The sequence below is a fragment of the Pecten maximus genome, chromosome 8, assembly GCF_902652985.1.
Source record: "Pecten maximus chromosome 8, xPecMax1.1, whole genome shotgun sequence".
Taxonomy (NCBI): domain Eukaryota; kingdom Metazoa; phylum Mollusca; class Bivalvia; order Pectinida; family Pectinidae; genus Pecten; species Pecten maximus.
The window spans coordinates 44,083,785-44,110,190 of record NC_047022.1 but is presented as its reverse complement, the minus strand read 5'-3'; the positions used below and the strand labels follow the sequence as shown (position 1 = coordinate 44,110,190).

Sequence of the window (26,406 nt, the reverse complement as noted above, 5' to 3'; positions counted from 1 at the left end):
TTATAAGTTCCTTTATCACACATTAGTACACATCATATCACAAATCAAGAGAAAGAATGAAATGCTGTTATATATTTGAAATGATCAAAAATTCTCATAATGGAAAGTGAGATTTATTATTGATGATATTCCAATTCATTGTGAGAGTATATATGTACGTAGGCAATACATTATAATCAATATAATGATGTTTGTACCTACAGTTGGTGAGAAGACTGCCCGTGATTCACGACGCTAAGCCCCGCCTCCAGAAGTTATTTCGAGATTTCTGGCAGTACTGTGTTGTGTTTGGTTTTGTTGTCGAGGAGTCGGGTAAGCATCGTTATTCCTGTCCTTTGAGGTTATCTCCCCTTGTTGACAGTTATTTCACTGGTATAGGGGATATTTATCTACATGTATGACTGTAGATACATTTATTAGCTCCCTTACAAAAAGTTATATATCTAAGAAGGGCTGTTTTCGTTTTTGCGGTCCAAACGGACGGACCAGTTGGACCGATGTTGTTCGTTTATGAAATGAATCATGATTTTATATTGTTTTCAGACGAACCTTAACAAAGACTCCCAAACCTGTATTAACATTTGCAGGACCTTCAATATATATGTTTGAAATATTACATTTAAAAACTGATGAACCGGTTTGTTCGCATAACGAACAGGCCTTTGTATAATTATAATAGGTAGAAGAAACTGAATGACATTGTAACTAAGGCAGTGCTTTTTAGCCCACCATCTGATGATGGTGGGCTATTCAAATCGCCCTGCGTCCGTGGTCCGTCGTCCGTCCCTCCGTCCGTCCGTCCGTAAACAATTCTTGTTATCGCTAATCCTCAGAAAGTACTGAAGGGATCTTTCTCAAATTTCATATGTGGGTTCCCCTTGGTGCCTAGTTATGCATATTGCATTTTGAGACCAATCGGAAAAAAACATGGCCGACAGGCAGCCATCTTGGATTTTGACAATTGAAGTTTGTTATCGCTATTTCTGAGAAGTACTGAAGGGATCTTTCTCAAATTTCATATGTAGGCTCCCCTTGGTGCCTAGTTATGCATATTGCATTTTGAGACCAATCAGAAAACAACATGGCCGACAGGCAGCCATCTTGGATTTTGATAATTGAAGTTTGTTATCGCTATTTCTGAGAAAGTACTGAAGGGATCTTTCTCAAATTTCATATGTAGGTTCCCCTTGGTGCCTAGTTATGCATGTTGCATTTTGAGACAAATCGGAAAACAACATGGCCGACAGGCAGCCATCTTGGATTTTGATAATTGAAGTTTGTTATCGCTATTTCTGAGAAAGTACTGAAGGGATCTTTCTCAAATTTCATATGTAGGTTCCCCTTGGTGCCTAGTTATGCATATTGCATTTTGAGACCTATCGGAAAACAACATGGCCAACAGGTGGCCATCTTGGATTTTGACAATTGAAGTTTGTTATCGCTATTTCTCAGAAAGTACTGAAGGGATCTTTCTCAAATTTCATATATAGGTTCCCCTTGGTGCCTAGTTGTGCATATTGCATTTTGAGACCTATCGAAAAACAACATGGCCGACAGGCAGCCATCTTGGATTTTGATAATTGAAGTTTGTTATCGCTATTTCTGAGAAAGTACTGAAGGGATCTTTCTCAAATTTCATATGTAGGTTCCCCTTGGTGCCTAGTTATGCATATTGCATTTTGAGACCTATCGGAAAACAACATGGCCAACAGGCGGCCATCTTGGATTTTGACAATTGAAGTTTGTTATCGCTATTTCTCAGAAAGTACTGAAGGGATCTTTCTCAAATTTCATATATAGGTTCCCCTGGGTGCCTAGTTATTCATATTGCATTTTGAGACAAATCGGAAAACAACATGGCCGACAGGCAGCCATCTTGAATTTTGACATTTGAAGTTTGTTATCGCTGTTTTTCAGAAAGTACTGAAAGGATCTTTCTCAAACATTTTTGTAAGTTCCCCTTGGTCTGTAGTTCTGCATATTGCATCTTGGGACCAATAGGAAAACAACATGGCCGACAGGCAACCATCTTGGATTTTGACAATTGAAGTTTGTTATCGCTATTTATCAGAAATTGCTGAAGGGATCTTTCTGAAATTTCATTTGTAGGTTGCCCTCTGTGCCTAGTTATGCATATTGGATTTTGAGACCAGTCAGAAAACAACCTGCCCGACAGGCAGCCATCTTGTATTTTGACAATTGAAGTTATCGCTATTTTACAGAAGGTACTGAAGGGATCTTTCTCAAATTTCATATGTAGGTTCCCCTTGGTCCCTGGTGTTGCATTTTGGGACCAATCCGAAAACAATAGACAGCCATTATCGCTAAATCTTAAATTTTTTATAGAGGTTCCTCTTGTTTGAAAAGTACTAGAGGGCTGTTTCTGAATTTACACAGATTAGTAAGACTTAGAGGAAGGGAAAAGTAGAGAAAAGATCAATCTGACATGGAACCTATAAAGATCATTCAATGGTGGGCGCCAAGATCCCTCTGGGATCTCTTGTTAAAATAAAATTTTGAATATTTATGAAACAAATTAAAATTCAGTGATGCCAAACCACAAGCTCATAATTTTCTGTATCAAGATAATAAGTATCCTGAATGATCATAACACCAGATTCTAGGACCTTAATGAATGTGAATGTTACAGCCCTCTGGCCCCCAGAGTGGTATGAGGGGGTCTGTGAGATAGCAGCCAAGTCTCCTCTCCTAATTTCTAAAGAACATCTCCGGTCAGAACTACAATACAACGTTGCTCTCCGGAATGACACAGTGGCTCCGGTAGGTAAAGCTCAGCAGTTTATCTAAAGAACACAATATATTTTGTGCTTTGTTGTTTAAATACACATTAGAGTTGTATAGATTTTATTCTAACAGTACACGTCCTGTGAATTTTCTTTTTCTTCTCAGTGTAACCGATTTGCAATAGTGAATTATCATAATAAAGTATTTCTTTGCATTTAAGTTTAATTGACTAAAGAGATTTGTTTTATTTGTTGTCAGCATTAACCATTTGTATTGTATGTTGAGCTTCACATTTGTTTCGTAGGCTGAATTAAATGAAATAAGGACAAGCATCTGTAATTCTCTGGACAACAACCCTGAGGCGTACCCTCTGATACAGAAACTCTCCTTTGCACAGTGTACATACCTCATGTCTGTCTTCAAACTCGAGACTCTCAGGTGAGGAAATCTGGAAAAATCTTAAACTTCGGTTTATCCTATTAGGGCTATACTGTTTGTTTGAAACAGGCAATTGATTTTTTTGACAATGATAACATGCAGATAAACATTATCAATGTGATGTTTAAATCTGTGAGAAGACTACAAATATCCCTATTAAGGGGAAGACTACAAATATCCCTATTAAGGGGAAGGCTACAAATATCCCTATTAAGGGGAAGACTACAAATATCCCTATTAAGGGGAAGACTACAAATATCCCTATTAAGGGGAAGACTACAAATATCCCTATTAAGGGGAAGGCTACAAATATCCCTATTAAGGGGAAGGCTACAAATATCCCTGTTAAGGGGAAGGCTACAAATATCCCTATTAAGGGGAAGGCTACAAATATCCCTGTTAAGGGGAAGGCTACAAATATCCCTATTAAGGGGAAGACTACAAATATCCCTATTAAGGAGAAGGCTACAAATATCCCTATTAAGGGGAAGGCTACAAATATCCCTATTAAGGGGAAGACTACAAATATCCCTATTAAGGGGAAGGCTACAAATATCCCTATTAAGGGGAAGACTACAAATATCCCTATTAAGGAAAAGACTCCCAAATATTTTACCTAAAATCAAGAAAAGAAAAATATCAGTTAAATTGTTTTCATTATTTAAAAAAATCCAATAGGTCCTTTTAAATATCAGATCAATATAGATATGTAGTTTTGGTTTGTCAAAAATAAGTCTACGCTATGTACTTTTCAGATGCTTTAAATTATACGACAGAAAATATAGATAGTGTATAGATATTCTCCTCCACGGTTTACACAGCTCAGTATTCATGAAGTGTTATAATACATAGGTTCCTTATAATACAGAGAAAAGTCCTAGAGTATCGTTGTGTTTTTATCACACACCACGGTTTACACAGCTCAGTATTCAACTTTTATCATTAAGCTAATTGAACTTTCATTTGTTATCGGACAGTCTAAAATGTTCTACCTTATAACTGTTGTTTCATGTTTCTACTCTACATGGTTTAATATACTACTTCCTTCCTTTACAGAGTACAGAACTCAGACTATCTGTCAGCTTTCCACGGAATATTTAGATACCTGGAAGATAATACAATCTTCAAAGACAAAGCAGGTAAAAATGGATAAACACAATATCATAGTTCATCACTTTGGTCTTTATGGATAAACACAATATCATAGTTCATCACTTTGGTCTTTATGGATAAACACAATATCATAGTTCATCACTTTGGTCTTTATGGATAAACACAATATCATAGTTCATCACTTTGGTCTTTATGGATAAACACAATATCATAGTTCATCACTTTGGTCTTTATGGATAAACACAACATCATAGTTCATCACTTTGGTCTTTAGACTTTCATTGTATTACTGCTTCTAGCTGAGGCATTCCCCCATAAGTTACTGTAGTATTGGACCTGGCTTTATTGAGGTTATAGTTCTGAGAGTAACGATATCTATTTGAAACCATATTTATAAAGTACTGATATAGATATGATATACTCCCTGTAGGTATGTGGGTTAATTAGTATAACTAGACTGAGGTTTGACTGTGGTATATTTACTCCCTTTAGGTATGTGGGTTAATTAGTATAACTAGACTGAGGTTTGACTGTGGTATATTTACTCCCTGTAGTACGTGGGTTAATTAGTATAACTAGACTGAGGTTTGACTGTGGTATATTTACTCCCTGTAGTACATGGGTTAATTAGTATAACTAGACTGAGGTTTGACTGTGGTATATTTACTCCCTGTAGGTATGTGGGTTAATTAGTATAACTAGACTGAGGTTTGACTGTGGTATATTTACTCCCTGTAGTACATCGATATCGGTTAATTAGTATAACTAGACTGAGGTTTGACTGTGGTATATTTACTCCCTGTAGTACGTGGGTTAATTAGTATAACTAGACTGAGGTTTGACTGTGGTATATTTTCTCCCTGTAGTACGTGGGTTAATTAGTATAACTAGACTGAGGTTTGACTGTGGTATAAAATTAGTATAACTAGATTGAGGTTTGACTGTGGTATATTTACTCCCTGTAGTACGTGGGTTAATTAGTATAACTAGATTGAGGTTTGACTGTGGTATATTTACTCCCTGTAGGTATGTGGGTTAATTAGTATAACTAGACTGAGGTTTGACTGTGGTATATTTACTCCCTGTAGTACGTGGGTTAATTAGTATAACTAGACTGAGGTTTGACTGTGGTATATTTACTCCCTGTAGTACGTGGGTTAATTAGTATAACTAGACTGAGGTTTGACTGTGGTATATTTCCTCCCTGTAGTACGTGGGTTAATTAGTATAACTAGACTGAGGTTTGACTGTGGTATAAAATTAGTATAACTAGACTGAGGTTTGACTGTGGTATATTTACTCCCTGAAGGTACGTGGGTTAATTAGTATAACTAGACTGAGGTTTGACTGTGGTATATTTACTCCCTGTAGGTATGTGGGTTAATTAGTATAACTAGACTGAGGTTTGATTGCTGTGGTGTAAGACTACTACTTGTTAATAAGGATTTCCTCCCTGTAGGTATGTGGCAGTGTATCGTGGCAGTATCAGACAAGGTGTTTGATAAACTACTGGATACACTTGAGGAGCGGGTATGTATTATATCTTATCATCAACTCTGATTTGTCTTAAGTTTTCTAAAACTTATCTTACTATCTAAGTTTAATGTTAAAATCCAGTTTAATCGTTATTGGTTGTGTGTGTTCCGCAGCCTAAAACTGATATATATCCTACCGTCTGAGTGTAATGATAAACTCAATATTGGTTGTGTGTATATTCCGCAGCCTAAAACTGATATAGTCTAAGTTTAATGATAAAATCATCATTGGTTGTGTGTATGTTCCGCAGCCTAAAACTGTGGCCAGGGGGGAGGAGCTAGAACATCACGCCCAGTTCCTCATGGTAAAGTTCAACCACATCCATCGCCGTATCAGGAGGGTGGCTGACAAATACCTGGCCGGCCTCATCGATAGGTAAATACAATTTAGTCAAATCTTTCAGCATATACACAAGTCTTCAACGTTATGTACACTCACTGTAATTGTTAATTATAAGAGTCCGATTCCAATATACAGTTCATCTCAACAAAGTGTTTTTCCCTTGTCTCTGTGTTGTGGATATTTTTTTCATGATGATGTTGAAAATAACTTCTTGTGCTAGTCATAGTTTGGTCCAGCATTATCACAACTTCAAATCTAGCCAATCACAGCGTCAGAGTGAATATTAAATGTATTACAATGTAAGACGCTGACATCTATCACCTGTTGTTGTGTGTAAGTATGTAAAATTCTGTATTACAATGTATAGAATTCTGAATTACAACGTATAGAATTCTGAATTACAATGTATAGAATTCTGTATTACAATGTATAGAATTCTGTATTACAACGTATAGAATTCTGAATTACAATGTATAGAATTATGAATTACAATTTACAGAATTCTGTATTACAACGTATAGAATTATGAATTACAATATATAGAATTCTGTATTACAATGTATAGAATTCTGTATTACAATGTATAGAATTCTGTATTACAATGTATATAATTCTGTATTACAATGTATAGAATACTGTAATAGTGTATAGAATTCTGTATTACAGTGTATAGAATTCTATTTTACAATCTAAGATACTGATATTTTTGTTATGTAGGTTTCCCCACCTGTTTTGGAGTGGTACAATGCTGAAGAGTATGTTGGATATCTTACAACTGTTATCAAAGGCACTGGAGATGGTATGTTGTCTAGGAGGTATAGATTAGATTTAGATATGTGTTTGGGGGGGGGGGGGGGGGGGGGGGGCTATGATGGAGATAGTATGTTGTCTAGGAGGTACAGATTAGATATGTGTTTGGGGGGGGGGGGGGGGGGGGGCTATGATGGAGATGGTATGTTGTCTAGGAGGTATAGATCAGATATGTGTTGGGGGGGGGGGGGGGGGGGGGGGGGGGCTATGATGGAGATAGTATGTTGTCTAGCCAAGGAGGTATTGATGAGATATGAGTTCACTATACAGAGGTAAAATACAAGTACCAGGGGGGTTATATAGTAGGGATCACAACATAATCTAGTAAACTAGCTTCAGTACGTACAGTATGTCAGGTGGTATGGTCCCCAATCACCGGCACCGTGGCGAGGTCTAATCCCTTCCAATCACTCAGTCGGTTGCATCTCGGTTGAAACACCAGCTCACAAATGGAGTGGTCACCTGTTCATTGACAGCGTGCGATACCTCTTGGAACCTGCATTGTTGTACGGTACATGTACTGTAGCTGCGCTTACATTCTGTACTTACAGTATACCAAACCAGTGGTGTGAAAAACAAGGACACATTTTATGTAGTAAATTAATTTGCTATTGATGCGCTTAAGTGTGATGTGTTAGTGTCTTAAGTTTATCGTATTGTAAATGTACAGTACATCTACACTCCAAATATTTAATTAAATTCTAGCTAGATGAGTAGCACAAATGTTTACCAGGAAATGAAATATCGACACTGAGAAAACAAAACCCTATAACATTTAAAGATCTCAAAATACCATATGATGACAACTAGTGTGTTGCACTGTTTTACTTGATGCATTAATGCATAATTTAAATTCATATTTATGATAATTGTCGTCTGTTAAAATAATAACAGGAATCTAGGTCATGGCGAATTAATGAAAATTTACCTATGAATTCATTTAGCCAATCTATGGCTATACTGTTTTAAAGTTTTCTCAAAATCGAGAGGAGACTGCAATTGAATTGTTACATGGTGAAACAATCAGAACAGGTTAAGGTGTAAAGTCGCAAAACTCTGACCACGACCACGTCCCCAGCTGGGTGTCTTCAAACCTTTTTCTACGATCTTAATCCCCTACACTCACCAGGCACTGGCTGGTGGTGGCCGGTGGAAACATCCGAGTTTAAACATGGGGCGTACTTTATCCCCTACACTCACGTGACACTCGCAACCATGAGGGTGAAATAGAACCGTAGCACCCGACTCGTACTGTAGTATACAGATGATCATTAAAAACACCAGATTTTACGGGGTGTTTTACTGTGTTCCTGACAGCAGGTTGTGTATACTGGTATTCTCATGTCATCCTTATGAATTAAGTGTCTAAATTAAAAATATACTGGACTACACAATAACTGGTGACATACCCTGGTGTGTACTATACAGACGTGTTTGAGGTATTAACTCTGCCGTTACAGGACCCTAACCAGGACGCTCCAGAGTTCCAGGTCCCTAACTCACCGTTCCATCTGAGGGTCCCAGACAACTTGACAGACAGGGAGGTGAGTAATTGTTATTCTAAAGGTTTTCCATGATATATCTCCTAGATCATTCAGCATGTCATAGTTAACTAGATCATTCAGCATGTCATAGTTAACTAGATCATTCAGCATGTCATAGTTAACTAGATCATTCAGCATGTCATAGTTAACTAGATCATTCAGCATGGCATAGTTAAAAATGATCATTTGGAAAGAGGAAGGATTCTTTACAACATTAACACTTTTATACTGTATTGATCAAATTGAATGTAGATCTTAAAACAGCACTGATACACTGGTGACAAAAGGTTTCTGATATACCCAACACCAGCTGTATGCTCTCTTTAATGATCAGAAGTATCAGTGAATTTCACAGACAACCTGTACTAATGAGCTGATTCGTTACCTACAGACACTGGTAAAGGACTTCGCCTTGCGCTGCCAGTCAATCCTACAGGAGTCTATGAAGTGGGCTCCCAACACGACACGGTCACACATGATCGAGTATCTCCTGAAGATGGAGAACACATCCCAGGGTTTATTTACACACAGTGGACTCGCGCTGGCTACTGAGAGCGTCCTGAACTACGCTGGCTACAACAAATCAGCTGCTCCCCTTGGGGTAAATATCACTGCTGCAGTTATTGCTGCTAGATGCAGATTAAATATGGAGTTTAGAATGAAAATGAATCAAAAGAGAAACCACATTCTAGTCTGGTGACTGATAATTATAAGAATATACTTTGATCTATCTATTCCAAGGATTCCTGACTAGATGTTGGCAGACATAGGTCAAGGTTAACAGCTAAAAGGTCATGCTAGACATCTTTTGAAATTGTGAATTATTTGAAATCAGACTACTGTTATTCATAATAATTAAGCCCTTTGTTAAATTTTACTGGACCTTTGATTTCAAAACGGTAAACATTTTACAGGACCTTTGATTTTAAAACGGTAAACCAAAATGTGGTTTTAAAAAAACTCCTTCTTCAAACTTCAGAACTAAATATGGTATGTCGATCATTGATGAAAACTGCCAATGTTCTCACTTGTTACCTACTGGATTTTTCAAGATCATTTACTGGTATAATCTCATATATACTCCTTATCAAGAAATTGTTGGAAGTTCAACTATGGTTTCCTTAAAACCCTATTAATGTTGTACAATGTGTATTTATAGACAGCTACTCTGGACCGTCGCCCCAACTGTGTGACTACAGACAGCTCTAGCTTATAACCCTATTAATGTTATATATATACAATGTGTATTTATAGACAGCTACTCTGGACCGTCGCCCCAACTGTGTGACTACAGACAGCTCTATTAATGTTGTACAATGTGTATTTATAGACAGCTACTCTGGACCGTCGCCCCAACTGTGTGACTACAGACAGCTCTATTAATGTTGTACAATGTGTATTTATAGACAGCTACTCTGGACCGTCGCCCCAACTGTGTGACTACAGACAGCTCTATTAATGTTCTACAATGTGTATTTATAGACAGCTACTCTGGACCGTCGCCCCAACTGTGTGACTACAGACAGCTCTATTAATGTTGTACAATGTGTATTTATAGACAGCTACTCTGGATCGTCGCCCCAACTGTGTGACTACAGACAGCTCTATTAATGTTATATATATACAATGTGTATTTATAGACAGCTACTCTGGACCGTCGCCCCAACTGTGTGACTACAGACAGCTCTATTAATGTTCTACAATGTGTATTTATAGACAGCTACTCTGGACCGTCGCCCCAACTGTGTGACTACAGACAGCTCTATTAATGTTGTACAATGTGTATTTATAGACAGCTACTCTGGACCGTCGCCCCAACTGTGTGACTACAGACAGCTCTATTAATGTTATATATATACAATGTGTATTTATAGACAGCTACTCTGGACCGTCGCCCCAACTGTGTGACTACAGACAGCTCTATTAATGTTGTACAATGTGTATTTATAGACAGCTACTCTGGACCGTCGCCCCAACTGTGTGACTACAGACAGCTCTAGCTTATAACCCTATTAATGTTATATATATACAATGTGTATTTATAGACAGCTACTCTGGACCGTCGCCCCAACTGTGTGACTACAGACAGCTCTATTAATGTTATATATATACAATGTGTATTTATAGACAGCTACTCTGGATCGTCGCCCCAACTGTGTGACTACAGACAGCTCTATTAATGTTATATATATACAATGTGTATTTATAGACAGCTACTCTGGATCGTCGCCCCAACTGTGTGACTACAGACAGCTCTATTAATGTTATATATATACAATGTGTATTTATAGACAGCTACTCTGGACCGTCGCCCCAACTGTGTGACTACAGACAGCTCTATTAATGTTGTACAATGTGTATTTATAGACAGCTACTCTGGACCGTCGCCCCAACTGTGTGACTACAGACAGCTCTAGCTTATAACCCTATTAATGTTATATATATACAATGTGTATTTATAGACAGCTACTCTGGACCGTCGCCCCAACTGTGTGACTACAGACAGCTCTATTAATGTTGTACAATGTGTATTTATAGACAGCTACTCTGGACCGTCGCCCCAACTGTGTGACTACAGACAGCTCTATTAATGTTCTACAATGTGTATTTATAGACAGCTACTCTGGACCGTCGCCCCAACTGTGTGACTACAGACAGCTCTAGCTTATAACCCTATTAATGTTATATATATACAATGTGTATTTATAGACAGCTACTCTGGACCGTCGCCCCAACTGTGTGACTACAGACAGCTCTATTAATGTTCTACAATGTGTATTTATAGACAGCTACTCTGGATCGTCGCCCCAACTGTGTGACTACAGACAGCTCTATTAATGTTCTACAATGTGTATTTATAGACAGCTACTCTGGACCGTCGCCCCAACTGTGTGACTACAGACAGCTCTAGCTTATAACCCTATTAATGTTATATATATACAATGTGTATTTATAGACAGCTACTCTGGACCGTCGCCCCAACTGTGTGACTACAGACAGCTCTATTAATGTTCTACAATGTGTATTTATAGACAGCTACTCTGGACCGTCGCCCCAACTGTGTGACTACAGACAGCTCTATTAATGTTCTACAATGTGTATTTATAGACAGCTACTCTGGACCGTCGCCCCAACTGTGTGACTACAGACAGCTCTAGCTTATAACCCTATTAATGTTATATATATACAATGTGTATTTATAGACAGCTACTCTGGACCGTCGCCCCAACTGTGTGACTACAGACAGCTCTAGTAATGTTCTACAATGTGTATTTATAGACAGCTACTCTGGACCGTCGCCCCAACTGTGTGACTACAGACAGCTCTATTAATGTTATATATATACAATGTGTATTTATAGACAGCTACTCTGGACCGTCGCCCCAACTGTGTGACTACAGACAGCTCTAGCTTATAACCCTATTAATGTTATATATATACAATGTGTATTTATAGACAGCTACTCTGGACCGTCGCCCCAACTGTGTGACTACAGACAGCTCTATTAATGTTCTACAATGTGTATTTATAGACAGCTACTCTGGACCGTCGCCCCAACTGTGTGACTACAGACAGCTCTAGCTTATAACCCTATTAATGTTATATATATACAATGTGTATTTATAGACAGCTACTCTGGACCGTCGCCCCAACTGTGTGACTACAGACAGCTCTATTAATGTTCTACAATGTGTATTTATAGACAGCTACTCTGGACCGTCGCCCCAACTGTGTGACTACAGACAGCTCTATTAATGTTGTACAATGTGTATTTATAGACAGCTACTCTGGACCGTCGCCCCAACTGTGTGACTACAGACAGCTCTATTAATGTTGTACAATGTGTATTTATAGACAGCTACTCTGGACCGTCGCCCCAACTGTGTGACTACAGACAGCTCTAGCTTATAACCCTATTAATGTTATATATATACAATGTGTATTTATAGACAGCTACTCTGGATCGTCGCCCCAACTGTGTGACTACAGACAGCTCTATTAATGTTATATATATACAATGTGTATTTATAGACAGCTACTCTGGACCGTCGCCCCAACTGTGTGACTACAGACAGCTCTATTAATGTTGTACAATGTGTATTTATAGACAGCTACTCTGGACCGTCGCCCCAACTGTGTGACTACAGACAGCTCTAGTTTCATGGCCACGTTCAGCCTCCGTAGTCGTTATACAGGGGAGGTAAGTCTGTAAAATAGAGTTGTTAATGAGAGATATTAATTACAGATAGACAGCCAGATAGGTATTGTTTTAAAAAAAACACCCCAACAAAAAATTGTAATTATCTGATAGTATTTGAACATTGGGATCCCAGGAAGGAGAAGGTGATTTTCAGAAATGTTTTAGTTAAACATATCTTATTCATTATAAATTAATGCTGACAATTCAATGATTATTTAAAGTTAGAAATAGAAATCTGAACTTCAGGTTTTTAGCTCGTCTCTTCGAAGAAGAGTGAGAGCTTATGTCGTCACTCCGGCGTCAGCGTCGGCGTTGGTTTTTCAAATGTTAAATTTTTGGTGTAAGTGTTGAAAGGCATAGTAATTTATGGTAATATGGTCCCTGTGGGGGTTAAACTATCCCCTGCCGGAGTTAAACTAAAAGATTTTTTGGAGAAAAAAACAGATTTTTGAAAATTTTTGGACTTAGAAAATGTTTGCATTAAGTTTTTGGTGCAAGTGTTGAAAGGTATTAATACATCACTTTATAATTGTACTAGGGTGCTGATAATTGGCAATAGAGTCCCTCTGGAGTTAAACTATCCCCTGCCGGAGTAATTGGCAATAGAGTCCCTCTGGAGTTAAACTATCCCCTGCCGGAGTTAAACTAAAAGATTCTTTTGGGAAAAAAAACAGAATTTTCAAATTTTTGGACTTAGAATATTTCTGCGTTAAGTTTTTGGTGCAAGTGTTGAAAGGTATTAATACATCACTTTATAATTGTAATAGGGTGCTGATATTTAGTAAAAGAGTCCCTATGGAGTTACACTATCCCTTCTTGGGGTGAAACTGAAAATAAAACAATGTGAAAATGCTCACATTACACAATTTATACCGGTCCACATTTTCAAGGGAGACAACTCTCATTAGGATGAAATTTTATCAAAAAATTGAAGAATTATGTCTAAAAGCAATTACATTATAAATTTTGTATTTGATATATTCATATATATAAATTGGTATGGTTTTGAAAATTGCATGAATTCACAAAACATAATCTGATCAAGTAAACAATATAAATATTATTAATGCAATTTGTGAAACCATTCCAATTAATATATTTTAATTATTTATTGACAAACATTTGCGAGACGAGCTATACTGTTCTCCAACAGCTCTTGTTATTTAATCTTTTTGAAACAGAAAAGGTAAAATTCTTTCATATTTCAGGTTTCTGGGATGAAATCTGTTTGTGATGAAGCTGAACTAGCCAAGATGTTGTGTGACAAACTAAAGATAGCTCTCCAGAGTGGAGGTAATTGTTAGCTTAAGTAATTTCATTTCTTTGTATAAAGTCATGACTGGAATAACCAACTGAATAGATAGACATTTATAAAACTAAATGAAAATCTCAATATTTTACACTGTCCTTAAGACTAATTCAGTGTCCTTATGACTAAGTGTCCTTAAGACTAATTCAGTGTCCTTAAGACTAATTCAATGTCCTTAAGACTAATTCAATGTCCTTAAGACTAATTCAATGTCCTTAAGACCAATTCAATGTCCTTAAGACTAATTCAGTGTGTTCTATTTTCAGATGAGAACAAGTGCAAACAAGCCATGTTTAGAGTGTGTGCCTTACTTGTGTCAGTGAAAGGTATGATTACCTAGAGGAACTGGTATTGTCAGGACCTGTATTGTTGTAGAGGAACTGGAATTGTCAGGACCTGTATTGTTGTAGAGGAACTGGCATTGTCTGGACCTGTATTGTTGTAGAGGAACTGGCATTGTCAGGACCTGTATTGTTGTAGAGGAACTGGCATTGTCAGGACCTGTATTGTTGTAGAGGAACTGGCATTGTCAGGACCTGTATTGTTGTAGAGGAACTGGCATTGTCTGGACCTGTATTGTTGTAGAGGAACTGGCATTGTCAGGACCTGTATTGTTGTAGAGGAACTGGCATTGTCAGGACCTGTATTGTTGTAGAGGAACTGGCATTGTCAGGACCTGTATTGTTGTAGAGGAACTGGCATTGTCTGGACCTGTATTGTTGTAGAGGAACTGGCATTGTCAGGACCTGTATTGTTGTAGAGGAACTGGCATTGTCTGGACCTGTATTGTTATTAACTCAACTGGCCCAAATGGCCGTTGAGCTTATGCCATGGTGCAGTGTCCGTCATCCATCAACATTTGCTTCAAATGGCTACTAGTTAAAAAGTCTAGAATAAATTTGAACCAAATTTGGTCAGAAACATCCTTAGGGGAAGGGGAACAGATTTTGCATAGATGGTGACTTTGACTCCCCTGGGGCCAATGAATTTTGCAGGGGATATACAAATAGGTTCTGTCCTTCCATCTTTCCATCCATCGGGATTCACTTTCCTGCAAGATATCTTTTAAAGGAATTATTGGATTTTGATGATACCTGCGTAAACCCCTCAGCCCCAAGTTATTGTTTATCGTCAAATTTGTGTTACCTTCTTGCTAGAGGGGAATTTCCTTTAGCTCAGTCTGTAGAGCAGTGAACAAGTAAGCAGAGGTTAACTGGTTTGATCCCAGAAAATGTTCTAAAAGAACCCAGTACTCATCTTAGGCCAGTAGGTATCTGCTACGGAGTGCTATAATGTTTCCTTATACCAATGACCTTGACCTATTTATTTAGGCTGATCTGATTGATTGACTGATTGTTTTCTTCAAGACATCTTTTGAAGAAATGATCGGATTTTGATGAAACTTGCCTGGTAGACTTATGTTGTCAACGTTAATTGCTTGTTATACAATATTTTTCTTGGCAGGGGGGATCTTGATGAATATGTCCTTGCTTTGTATAAGAATAATGTTTCTTGGAAATTTTGTTAAGGAATTTTGATTTGATAAAAATGCTTCTATTTTAAAAAGATTTCACAATTTTAAATCATTTCTTGTAAAAGGAAATGGGAAATGTTGTTAAGAATGCTGGACTGATCAGTGAAATTTAACATGATGAAATAACTATTAAGTTTATTGTTGTTTTGATTATAGTTCCTGTGATAAAACTTTTACAGATTTTAACCGGCGTCTGGTACATGCCTTGTGCTGGGCCCCATCACAGAACTTCACTGAGAGGATAATGGAATGTACAGTGTCTTGTTGGGAGTGGATGTTGGCCGCACGTCCAGACTTCAGTATAGAGGTAATCTATATATCACATAATCAGCCTTGTTATTATGGCCGAGTGGTTAAGGTGCAGTCCTGACACTATATCACTAGCCCTCCACCTCTGGGTGGCAAGTTCGAAACCAAAGTGGGGCAGTTGCCAGGTACTGCCTGTAGGTCTGTGGCTTTTCTCCGGGTACTCCTGCTCCAAAACCAGACATGTCCCTAAATGACCCTGGCTGTTAATACGACGTTAAATAAAAACAAACAAACAAACTGTTATTCAGTGAATTCATCCTAAATTGTAATATGTTTGGAGTTGTCACTAGAGTAATTGACCTTGTGTTTCAATAACTGTGCCAGTTTAATCAGTTGAAACGTCATAATACGGCCAAAACTGTTGCATCATTAATTGTTCCTGGCAGAACAAGATGGCTGCTTCCGTTGGATTTTGCCCTCCACATTTCGACTGTTAAACCTGTCAAAATGTAAGCTTTCACAGTTATGTGATAAAAAGCATCTTAAATTTGTTTTCATTTCATGTGAAACTATGCATTTAATTTTTGCTAACCAAGGCTTGCAAATTAAATGCATACATGTATAAGTGGTCTTGCTACTTTACAACAGAAATGGTTGATAATAATGATTTAAGATTACAGGCCGGTAGGAACCCGATTTTAACTGAAATTCCATGTTTAACAATTGGTATGAAAGAGTACTTACGTAATGTAATTACAACAACCTGTCCTTACTTTCAGTTCCTGTGTGAAATGGCAGCAGCCTGGCAGATTACCATAGACAAGAAGCTGGGGATATTCCAGGAGGACCCAGCTAGAACTGATCCTCTGGCGAAGGCCGAGGGGCAGACATTGGAACCAAATCCTCCATACGCCGGGCCACACCAGATCTGGACTAAGGTAAGGTTAACAGTGTCCAGGGTCACACCAGATCTGGACTAAGGTAAGGGAGGGGTTATCAGTGTCCAGGGTCATACCAGATCTGGACTAAGGTAAGGTTAACAGTGTCCAGGGCCATACCAGATCTGGACTAAGGTAAGGTTAACAGTGTCCAGGGTCATACCAGATCTGGACTAAGGTAAGGTTAACAGTGTCCAGGGTCACACCAGATCTGGACTAAGGTAAGGTTAACAGTGTCCAGGGCCATACCAGATCTGGACTAAGGTAAGGGAGGGGTTAACAGTGTCCAGGGCCATACCAGATCTGGACTAAGGTAAGGTTAACAGTGTCCAGGGCCATACCAGATCTGGACTAAGGTAAGGGAGGGGTTAACAGTGTCCAGGGCCATACCAGATCTGGACTAAGGTAAGGTTAACAGTGTCCAGGGTCACACCAGATCTGGACTAAGGTAAGGTTAACAGTGTCCAGGGTCACACCAGATCTGGACTAAGGTAAGGTTAACAGTGTCCAGGGTCATACCAGATCTGGACTAAGGTAAGGTTAACAGTGTCCAGGGCCACACCAGATCTAGACTAAGGTAAGGTTAACAGTGTCCAGGGCCACACCAGATCTAGACTAAGGTAAGGTTAACAGTGTCCAGGGCCACACCAGATCTGGACTAAGGTAAGGTTAACAGTGTCCAGGGTCACACCAGATCTGGACTAAGGTAAGGTTAACAGTGTCCAGGGTCACACCAGATCTGGACTAAGGTAAGGTTAACGGTGTCCAGGGCCACACCAGATCTGGACTAAGGTAAGGTTAACAGTGTCCAGGGCCACACCAGATCTGGACTAAGGTAAGGTTAACAGTGTCCAGGGCCACACCAGATCTGGACTAAGGTAAGGTTAACAGTGTCCAGGGCCACACCAGATCTGGACTAAGGTAAGGTTAACAGTGTCCAGGCCACACCAGATCTGGACTAAGGTAAGGTTAACAGTGTCCAGGGTCACACCAGATCTGGACTAAGGTAAGGGAGGGGTTAACAGTGTCCAGGGCCACACCAGATCTGGACTAAGGTAAGGTTAACAGTGTCCAGGGTGACACCAGATCTGGACTAAGGTAAGGTTAACAGTGTCCAGGGCCACACCAGATCTGGACTAAGGTAAGGTTAACAGTGTCCAGGTCACACCAGATCTGGACTAAGGTAAGGTTAACAGTGTCCAAGGCCACACCAGATCTGGACTAAGGTAAGGGAGGGGTTAACAGTGTCCAGGGCCATACCAGATCTGGACTAAGGTAAGGTTAACAGTGTCCAGGGCCACACCAGATCTGGACTAAGGTAAGGGAGGGGTTAACAGTGTCCAGGGTCACACCAGATCTGGACTAAGGTAAGGTTACAGTGTCCAGGGCCACACCAGATCTGGACTAAGGTAAGGTTAACAGTGTCCAGGGTCATACCAGATCTGGACTAAGGTAAGGTTAACAGTGTCCAGGTCACACCAGATCTGGACTAAGGTAAGGTTAACAGTGTCCAGGGCCACACCAGATCTGGACTAAGGTAAGGTTAACAGTGTCCAGGGTCATACCAGATCTGGACTAAGGTAAGGTTAACAGTGTCCAGGGCCACACCAGATCTGGACTAAGGTAAGGTTAACAGTGTCCAGGTCACACCAGATCTGGACTAAGGTAAGGTTAACAGTGTCCAGGGTCATACCAGATCTGGACTAAGGTAAGGTTAACAGTGTCCAGGGTAACACCAGATCTGGACTAAGGTAAGGTTAACAGTGTCCAGGGTCATACCAGATCTGGACTAAGGTAAGGTTAACAGTGTCCAGGGTCATACCAGATCTGGACTAAGGTAAGGTTAACAGTGTCCAGGGTAACACCAGATCTGGACTAAGGTAAGGTTAACAGTGTCCAGGGCCACACCAGATCTGGACTAAGGTAAGGTTAACAGTGTCCAGGGTAACACCAGATCTGGACTAAGGTAAGGGAGGGGTTAACAGTGTCCAGGGCCATACCAGATCTGGACTAAGGTAAGGTTAACAGTGTCCAGGGCCACACCAGATCTGGACTAAGGTAAGGTTAACAGTGTCCAGGGTAACACCAGATCTGGACTAAGGTAAGGTTAACAGTGTCCAGGGTCACACCAGATCTGGACTAAGGTAAGGTTAACAGTGTCCAGGGCCATACCAGATCTGGACTAAGGTAAGGTTAACAGTGTCCAGGTCCACACCAGATCTGGACTAAGGTAAGGTTAACAGTGTCCAGGGTCATACCAGATCTGGACTAAGGTAAGGTTAACAGTGTCCAGGGTCACACCAGATCTGGACTAAGGTAAGGTTAACAGTGTCCAGGTCACACCAGATCTGGACTAAGGTAAGGTTAACAGTGTCCAGGGTCATACCAGATCTGGACTAAGGTAAGGTTAACAGTGTCCAGGGTCATACCAGATCTGGACTAAGGTAAGGTTAACAGTGTCCAGGTCACACCAGATCTGGACTAAGGTAAGGTTAACAGTGTCCAGGGTCACACCAGATCTGGACTAAGGTAAGGTTAACAGTGTCCAGGCCACACCAGATCTGGACTAAGGTAAGGTTAACAGTGTCCAGGGTCATACCAGATCTGGACTAAGGTAAGGTTAACAGTGTCCAGGGCCACACCAGATCTGGACTAAGGTAAGGTTAACAGTGTCCAGGGTCATACCAGATCTGGACTAAGGTAAGGTTAACAGTGTCCAGGGCCACACCAGATCTGGACTAAGGTAAGGTTAACAGTGTCCAGGGTCATACCAGATCTGGACTAAGGTAAGGTTAACAGTGTCCAGGCCCACACCAGATCTGGACTAAGGTAAGGTTAACAGTGTCCAGGGTCATACCAGATCTGGACTAAGGTAAGGGAGGGGTTAACAGTGTCCAGGGTCACACCAGATCTGGACTAAGGTAAGGTTAACAGTGTCCAGGGCCACACCAGATCTGGACTAAGGTAAGGTTAACAGTGTCCAGGGTGACACCAGATCTGGACTAAGGTAAGGTTAACAGTGTCCAGGGCCACACCAGATCTGGACTAAGGTAAGGTTAACAGTGTCCAAGGTCACACCAGATCTGGACTAAGGTAAGGTTAACAGTGTCCAGGGCCACACGAGTGGAAGGGTTAATTATGTCTGACAAACCTATAGTTCTCTTGTTGACTAGATATTTTACTGGACTAAAAGGAAAAATCTTTTATGTACACTTCTTTGATCAGTACCTTCACTTGACGTTAAAGTAGGCTGTACAGAAAACATTATCTATTTACAACTTTTGACCTTCTTACAGTTTTTGGCCGAGCGTATTGAAGTAGCTCGCTATAGCTCCGACGACCAAGTTAGCATTCTGTGTAGTCTCCTCAATAAGTCCCTGGCCATCGGTGTCGGCAAGCAGCCCAGTCAAATCTCGCGACACCCTGCCGCAATCGGACCACGCACAAGGTAAGGCATTTTACCAAACTTACAGTGGCAGATTTTTAGTGTTGTGTAGGTTTAGTTATTCCACCTCTGGATCTTCCTCTGTTTTACATGTTGTTTTTGTATCCCTTTTTGTCCTGCCTGCATCAAAGCCGCAAAGAAAGACTGCAGTATATGGTGTTACTTTTACAGGTGTATATTAGGTAAATTTTGTTGTTTTGCAATGCATCAACATTTTCACATGACTATAATGTAAACCGAATGCTCTTATACTTACTCCAATTATGTGTAGGTTTGTATGGGTTTTTTTTTTGGTTTTTTTTTAAAAAGTAGTGAAATTTTAGTGAATATTGGAGGTTTTTTTTTAAACTTACTACATTGACAAGGGGGACAGGTGAGACACATTAATATGTGTAATTCTTGTCTTAACAGGTGCTATATACAGTTCATCTCAGGAAAGTCCAGTTATGTGAAATGTGAAGTAGGAATTTTAGAATTGTTTAATATACTACTATTGCAGATCAATATACCATGTAATTTATTTTACAGACTACTGACAATGGCCCTCTCTCTACTACAAGGAGACTTCCTCTCCAAAACTACAAACAAGACTGTTCTCAGAGAGAGAGTGTATGCAGCAGCCCTTGACTATTTTGCGTGAGTTTGTAAAATGTTTCGAGAAATTTTATGCAGAAGCTGTGATCAGTGCAGTTTTGAATGAGTTAAATCCCCAACCAGGAACTGGGCCGTGTGTGTCATGTATCAAAAGTAATTCACTTTGACCTACATTTTGACATTTAATACATAAAGGAAAAGGTTTGATTCCGGTCTTATCTTGGGTACTAGGTATGTCTCGTGGCTCTGTATCTATATCATGTGAGAGATTTTATGGTATCCAATCAGAAGTCTGTATATATATCATGTGACAGATTTTATGATATCCAAACGGAAGTCTGTATCTATATCATGTTACAGATTTTATGGTATCCAATCAGAAGTCTGTATCTATATCATGTGAGAGATTTTATGGTATCCAATCAGAAGTCTGTATCTATATCATGTGACAGATTTTATGGTATCCAAACAGAAGTCTGTATCTATATCACATGGCAGATTTTATTGTATCCAATCAGAAGTCTGTATCTATATCATGTGACTGGTTTTATTATATCCAATCAGAAGTCTGTATCTATATCATGTGATGGGTTTTATGATATCCAATCAGAAGTCTGTATCTATATCATGTGACAGATTTTATGGTATCCAATCAGAAGTCTGTATCTATATCACATGGCAGATTTTATTGTATCCAATCAGAAGTCTGTATCTATATAATGTGATAGGTTTTATGATATCCAATCAGAAGTCTGTATCTATATCATGTGACAGATTTTATGGTATCCAATCAGAAGTCTGTATCTATATCATGTGACAGATTTTATGGTATCCAATCAGAAGTCTGTATCTTTATCATGTGACTGGTTTTATTATATCCAATCAGAAGTCTGTATCTATATAATGTGATAGGTTTTATGATATCCAATCAGAAGTCTGTATCTAAATCATGTGACAGATTTTATGGTATCCAATCAGAAGTCTGTATCTATATATATATATATATATCATGTGACAGATTTTATGGTATCCAATCAGAAGTCTGTATCTGTATCACATGGCAGATTTTATTGTATCCAATCAGAAGTCTATATTCTATGATGTAATTATTTTGTCAGTGGTCCAGTTATATACCCCACACAGCGAAGTGTTCACCTGAGGGAAGACATCATAACTATCATCAAGTTCTGGAAACAGATGCATGGGGACAAAAAGTACCTAACACCAAGCACAGTACCATTTGGTGGGTTGTAGGATTGTGTATAGTTATCTTTAAATTGCATGCTGTCAGAATCAAATTAAAAAAAAAAACAGACTCTATAACTACAAGAAAATAAGTGAGATATATCTGTGTCTACTGAATTTCACAGCCAAACAATCACTCATGATTACAAATTATATTTGAAATCGGCTGTATGACTAAATTCAATTTATAAAGAAGAAAAAAAATGAATATTTTACATCTATATGGCAATAACTGTCGGTATATATATTGGCCGGTCCTGTTTACCATCAGTTGTCTCCCTTGACAGGAAATATGGGTGGCGGAGATACCAACACACTCAACATGTCCCAGAGTGCCGGCATCTCTACAGACCTGATGCAGCAGACTAAGTGGATCAACACCATCAATTCTGGCATGTCTACATACTCCAAACGCTCCTCCAGTGAGTATATATACAGGGCCATTCAAGATTACTTCATGTTTAAGCCATATTCCCCATTTTCAGTTTACTCCTGAATATTTTCTGATTTCACCAATTTCCTTCCCAAAATGAGCCATAGAGCTCCATTAAAATCTAGTGGAAAAACCCTTGATGTAGAAACATTCTGAACCCCTCTGAGGTTTACATTGGGTGAAGTATTGTCTACATATTCAAAGGAGATCTTAAAAATGTGCTTTACAATTAATTCTCTTTCAGTTTGGTTTATTTATGCAGTAAAGAGTTTGATGACATGCTGGATAAAACGTTCCCCTTTATATCATCATACACTCCTTTTTTGACAGGCAATATCTGATTTTAACAGACATATTACATTTAAAAGATTTGAAAAGTGGCCGGTGTGCCATTAAGTGGAAGTTAATGAGGTATTGGTACATGTGGATATTTTGTTGAGTCAGTTTGCTATCATTGTATCAGATTTGTTGAGTTAATGAGACATCACATATTGAAACACCTTGTAAATATTTATCATGGTAAAGTCAAATTTGGTGACTTTTGATATTTGAATAAGAGATAAGTTGGATCATGAGTGTTTATAGCAGTTGGTTGTTCATTCTTTCATTTGTGAACAACTTGTATGAACCACCTCAACTTATATTACTTAGCTGATATATCATGATGATATGGTTTGTCACGTAATGACCGTATTACTTAGCTGATGTATCATGATGATATGGTTTGTCACGTAATGACCTGTGGTCTATACCTTTGATCAAGTTTCTTTTCAGGTTAATATAATTATTATGAGTGTAATGAAAATTCAGGGATATGCCCTGAAACAAAACATATTCCATTTTAACTTGATATTCCATGGAGCGGCCTAATCCTCTATGGATATAAGTGGTCAGGTGACCTTTCGGCCGATATAGGCCTGATGTTGACTGATGTATTAACAGCTAGTACTTACAGGGAATCATTGAATAATGTTATGTATAAAATTTTAAACCTACATGTAAACAATTATACTACCTGGAAGGAAATGTTTCAAGATAATATTTGGAATTGATTGTAGGCCAAAAGTACGAGAGATCTAACGGTAGGTTGTAAGGCACACTCTGTATTACACTATTTCACAGCTGACATTATTAATCCCTGCCTTACTGTAGGGGACTATAGGTTAGCACTCTGTCAGAACATCTACATCAAAATCCAATATTTATAGAATTGGGTTGTTTAGCCACACGTCTAAACTAATAAATATTGGATGTTGGTCTGAGTGTTCATCTATCTATCTGTCCATCAGTCTTTCTTTCCATCAATCTGTCTATCCAGGCTATCATCAAAGACACAGGAGTTTAGGGGACTGACCTAAAGTCAAGGAATTTAAACGATTGTTAAACTTTATGCTGCTGTAATTTTAAATTATAATAAATTAAAAACCAAAGTATCTAAATAACATCTATTTAAAAGTATGTGCTCTAGGGCATATCTGGTATGTTCTTTCACCTGTGAAATGGCAACCACCTACTGATATCAGCTGGTCACATCTTCTCTATACAGAGTATTGGCCCTTTGGTCAGTCAAAGTTATTAAAGGTCTGCTGGGCTGATTAGATTTTGGTGGTCAATGGTCTAAGTTAAAGGTCAGCTGGCCTGATTAGATTTTGGTGGTCATCGGTATAAGTTAAAGGTCAGCTGGCCTGATTAGATTTTGGTGGTCATCAGTATAAGTTAAAGGTCAGCTGGCCTGATTAGATTTTGGTGGTCAATGGTCTAAGTTAAAGGTCAGCTGGCCTGATTAGATTTTGGTGGTCATCGGTCTAAGTTAAAGGTCAGCTGGCCTGATTAGATTTTGGTGGTCATTGGTTTAAGTTAAAGGTCAGCTGGCCTGATTAGATTTTGGTGGTCATTGGTTTAAGTTAAAGGTCAGCTGGCCTGATTAGATTTTGGTGGTCATTGGTTTAAGTTAAAGGTCAGCTGGCCTGATTAGATTTTGGTGGTCATCGGTTTAAGTTAAAGGTCAGCAGGGCTGATTAGATTTTGGTGGTCATCGGTTTAAGTTAAAGGTCAGCAGGCCTGATAAGATTTTGGTGATCATCGGTTTAAGTTAAAGGTCAGCTGGCCTGATTAGATTTTGGTGGTCATCGGCTTAAGTTAAAGGTCAGCTGGGCTGATTAGATTTTGGTGGTCATTGGTCTAATGGCCTGATTAGATTTTAGTGGTCATCGGTTTAAGTTAAAGTTCAGCTGGCCTGATTAGATTTTGGTGGTCATCGGTTTAAGTTAAAGGTCAGCTGGCCTGATTAGATTTTGGTGGTCATCGGTTTAAGTTAAAGGTCAGCTGGCCTGATTAGATTTTGGTGGTCATCGGTTTAAGTTAAAGGTCAGCTGGCCTGATTAGATTTTGGTGGTCATCGGTTTAAGTTAAAGGTCAGCTGGCCTGATTAGATTTTGGTGGTCATCGGTTTAAGTTAAAGGTCAGTTGCCCAATGTTGTAGAGTTTTGGATATCAAACTTTAGGTATCATCCCCTACAAATTGGTTTTTTGATTAAGTTACGTTAAAATTTTCAAAATTTTACAGAAACTTTAGATTTTTAAATTGGTGAAATACTGGTAGTATTTTCAGAAAACATCAAAGGTTTTTGGGGACAAAAAGAGATTAGAAGAATGTTCATAGTAGTTTTGACTTCAAGCTTACTACCTGAATTTACACAAGCATTGAGTGGGATATTAGCCCAGACTCTCCAGTGTGTGGTGGGTGAGGAGTTTGTTAATAAAGTCTGTGTTCCTCAGAAAAAGATCAAACTTTTCAGCTTCTCTTTCTCACTCTTTTCTTATTAAAAATTTGCTTGTAGTATGTAGTATTTACATCTTATACATTATCTTCCTTTATCTTTAATGTATAGATTTAATTATGTTCATATTTTAAATTTCATATATCCTATTTTTTTTATCCGTCTGAAGAAGCCATAATAATAAGGCCTTGTGGAAAAGTTCTTGAATTTTTTTTGTTTTAAGGAATACATATGTTCTGTAGCTACATATAGCAAGTTTGTTATCCAGTATACCTAACCAGGTAGTTTTTAGGTGGCGTCTGTTGTACCCCCAACATAATACTGACCAGATGTTAAAACTAATGGTGACATAATCTAAATCATAGAATTTAATGTACAGGAATGTAAAGTGAACACCTGTTTTCCTTTATAGAACTTAATATATTAATTTTTAAGGGAATTTATTACTATCATTATTTAATCGAATATATTACGTTTGTTCAGATCAGATTCTGTTTGAAAGATCTGCTCTGTTCCTGAAGTAGAATGTTTGGTTTATTAATATAAGTTAAACTTTTGACCATTATGAGAGATGATTAATTTTCTAGTTGTTGCGACAAGTGGTCATCGCTATAGCCTGGTATTTGGACTCTACGGCCACGTAGAGAAAGGGTCAGCTTGGGTCAGCACTGACCTCTGACCAAATACCCACCCCTGTGGGCAAGTATTCTAGCATCCTGTGAAATCTTGAAGATTTACAACTTTGAGTATATCAGTGCACTTCAGCATCAATACTCATAACTAAGCATTGAGCAGCATACACAACTAATACGGATACCTTTCTATACATTGTACAGTGGCACTGAGTATTGAATATGTGTACTCAATCACCTGTGTATTTACATGTATTATTGACTTCAATGTAGTGGATGCATTCTGTATGTATACATTGTATTGAGTATGACACTGTGATTAGTATGACATTGTGATTAGTATGACATTGTGATTAGTATGACATTGTGATTAGTATGACACTGTGATTAGTATGACATTGTGATAAGTATGACACTGTGATTAGTATGACATTGTGATTAGTATGATATTGTGATTAGTATGACACTGTGATTAGTATGACACTGTGATTAGTATGACAATTGTATACATAATGTTG

At 38.6% G+C, this 26,406-nt stretch overlaps 1 protein-coding gene across 1 annotated transcript in view; it reads left to right on the top strand.

The window, feature by feature from the left end:
- The window catches only part of LOC117332351 (phosphatidylinositol 4-kinase alpha-like), a gene marked incomplete in the record, with an annotated part of 90,553 nt that overhangs the window by 30,996 nt on the left and 33,151 nt on the right, over positions 1 to 26,406 (top strand). The window contains 19 exon segments of the mRNA XM_033891237.1: positions 204 to 312; positions 2,651 to 2,781; positions 3,050 to 3,183; positions 4,240 to 4,322; positions 5,756 to 5,826; positions 6,083 to 6,207; positions 6,892 to 6,973; positions 8,445 to 8,528; positions 8,920 to 9,129; positions 12,637 to 12,729; positions 13,938 to 14,022; positions 14,305 to 14,364; positions 15,752 to 15,879; positions 16,601 to 16,759; positions 20,056 to 20,207; positions 20,733 to 20,840; positions 21,917 to 22,041; positions 22,331 to 22,465; positions 23,535 to 23,558. Coding sequence (XP_033747128.1) covers positions 204 to 312; positions 2,651 to 2,781; positions 3,050 to 3,183; positions 4,240 to 4,322; positions 5,756 to 5,826; positions 6,083 to 6,207; positions 6,892 to 6,973; positions 8,445 to 8,528; positions 8,920 to 9,129; positions 12,637 to 12,729; positions 13,938 to 14,022; positions 14,305 to 14,364; positions 15,752 to 15,879; positions 16,601 to 16,759; positions 20,056 to 20,207; positions 20,733 to 20,840; positions 21,917 to 22,041; positions 22,331 to 22,465; positions 23,535 to 23,558 — 2,098 coding nt within the window.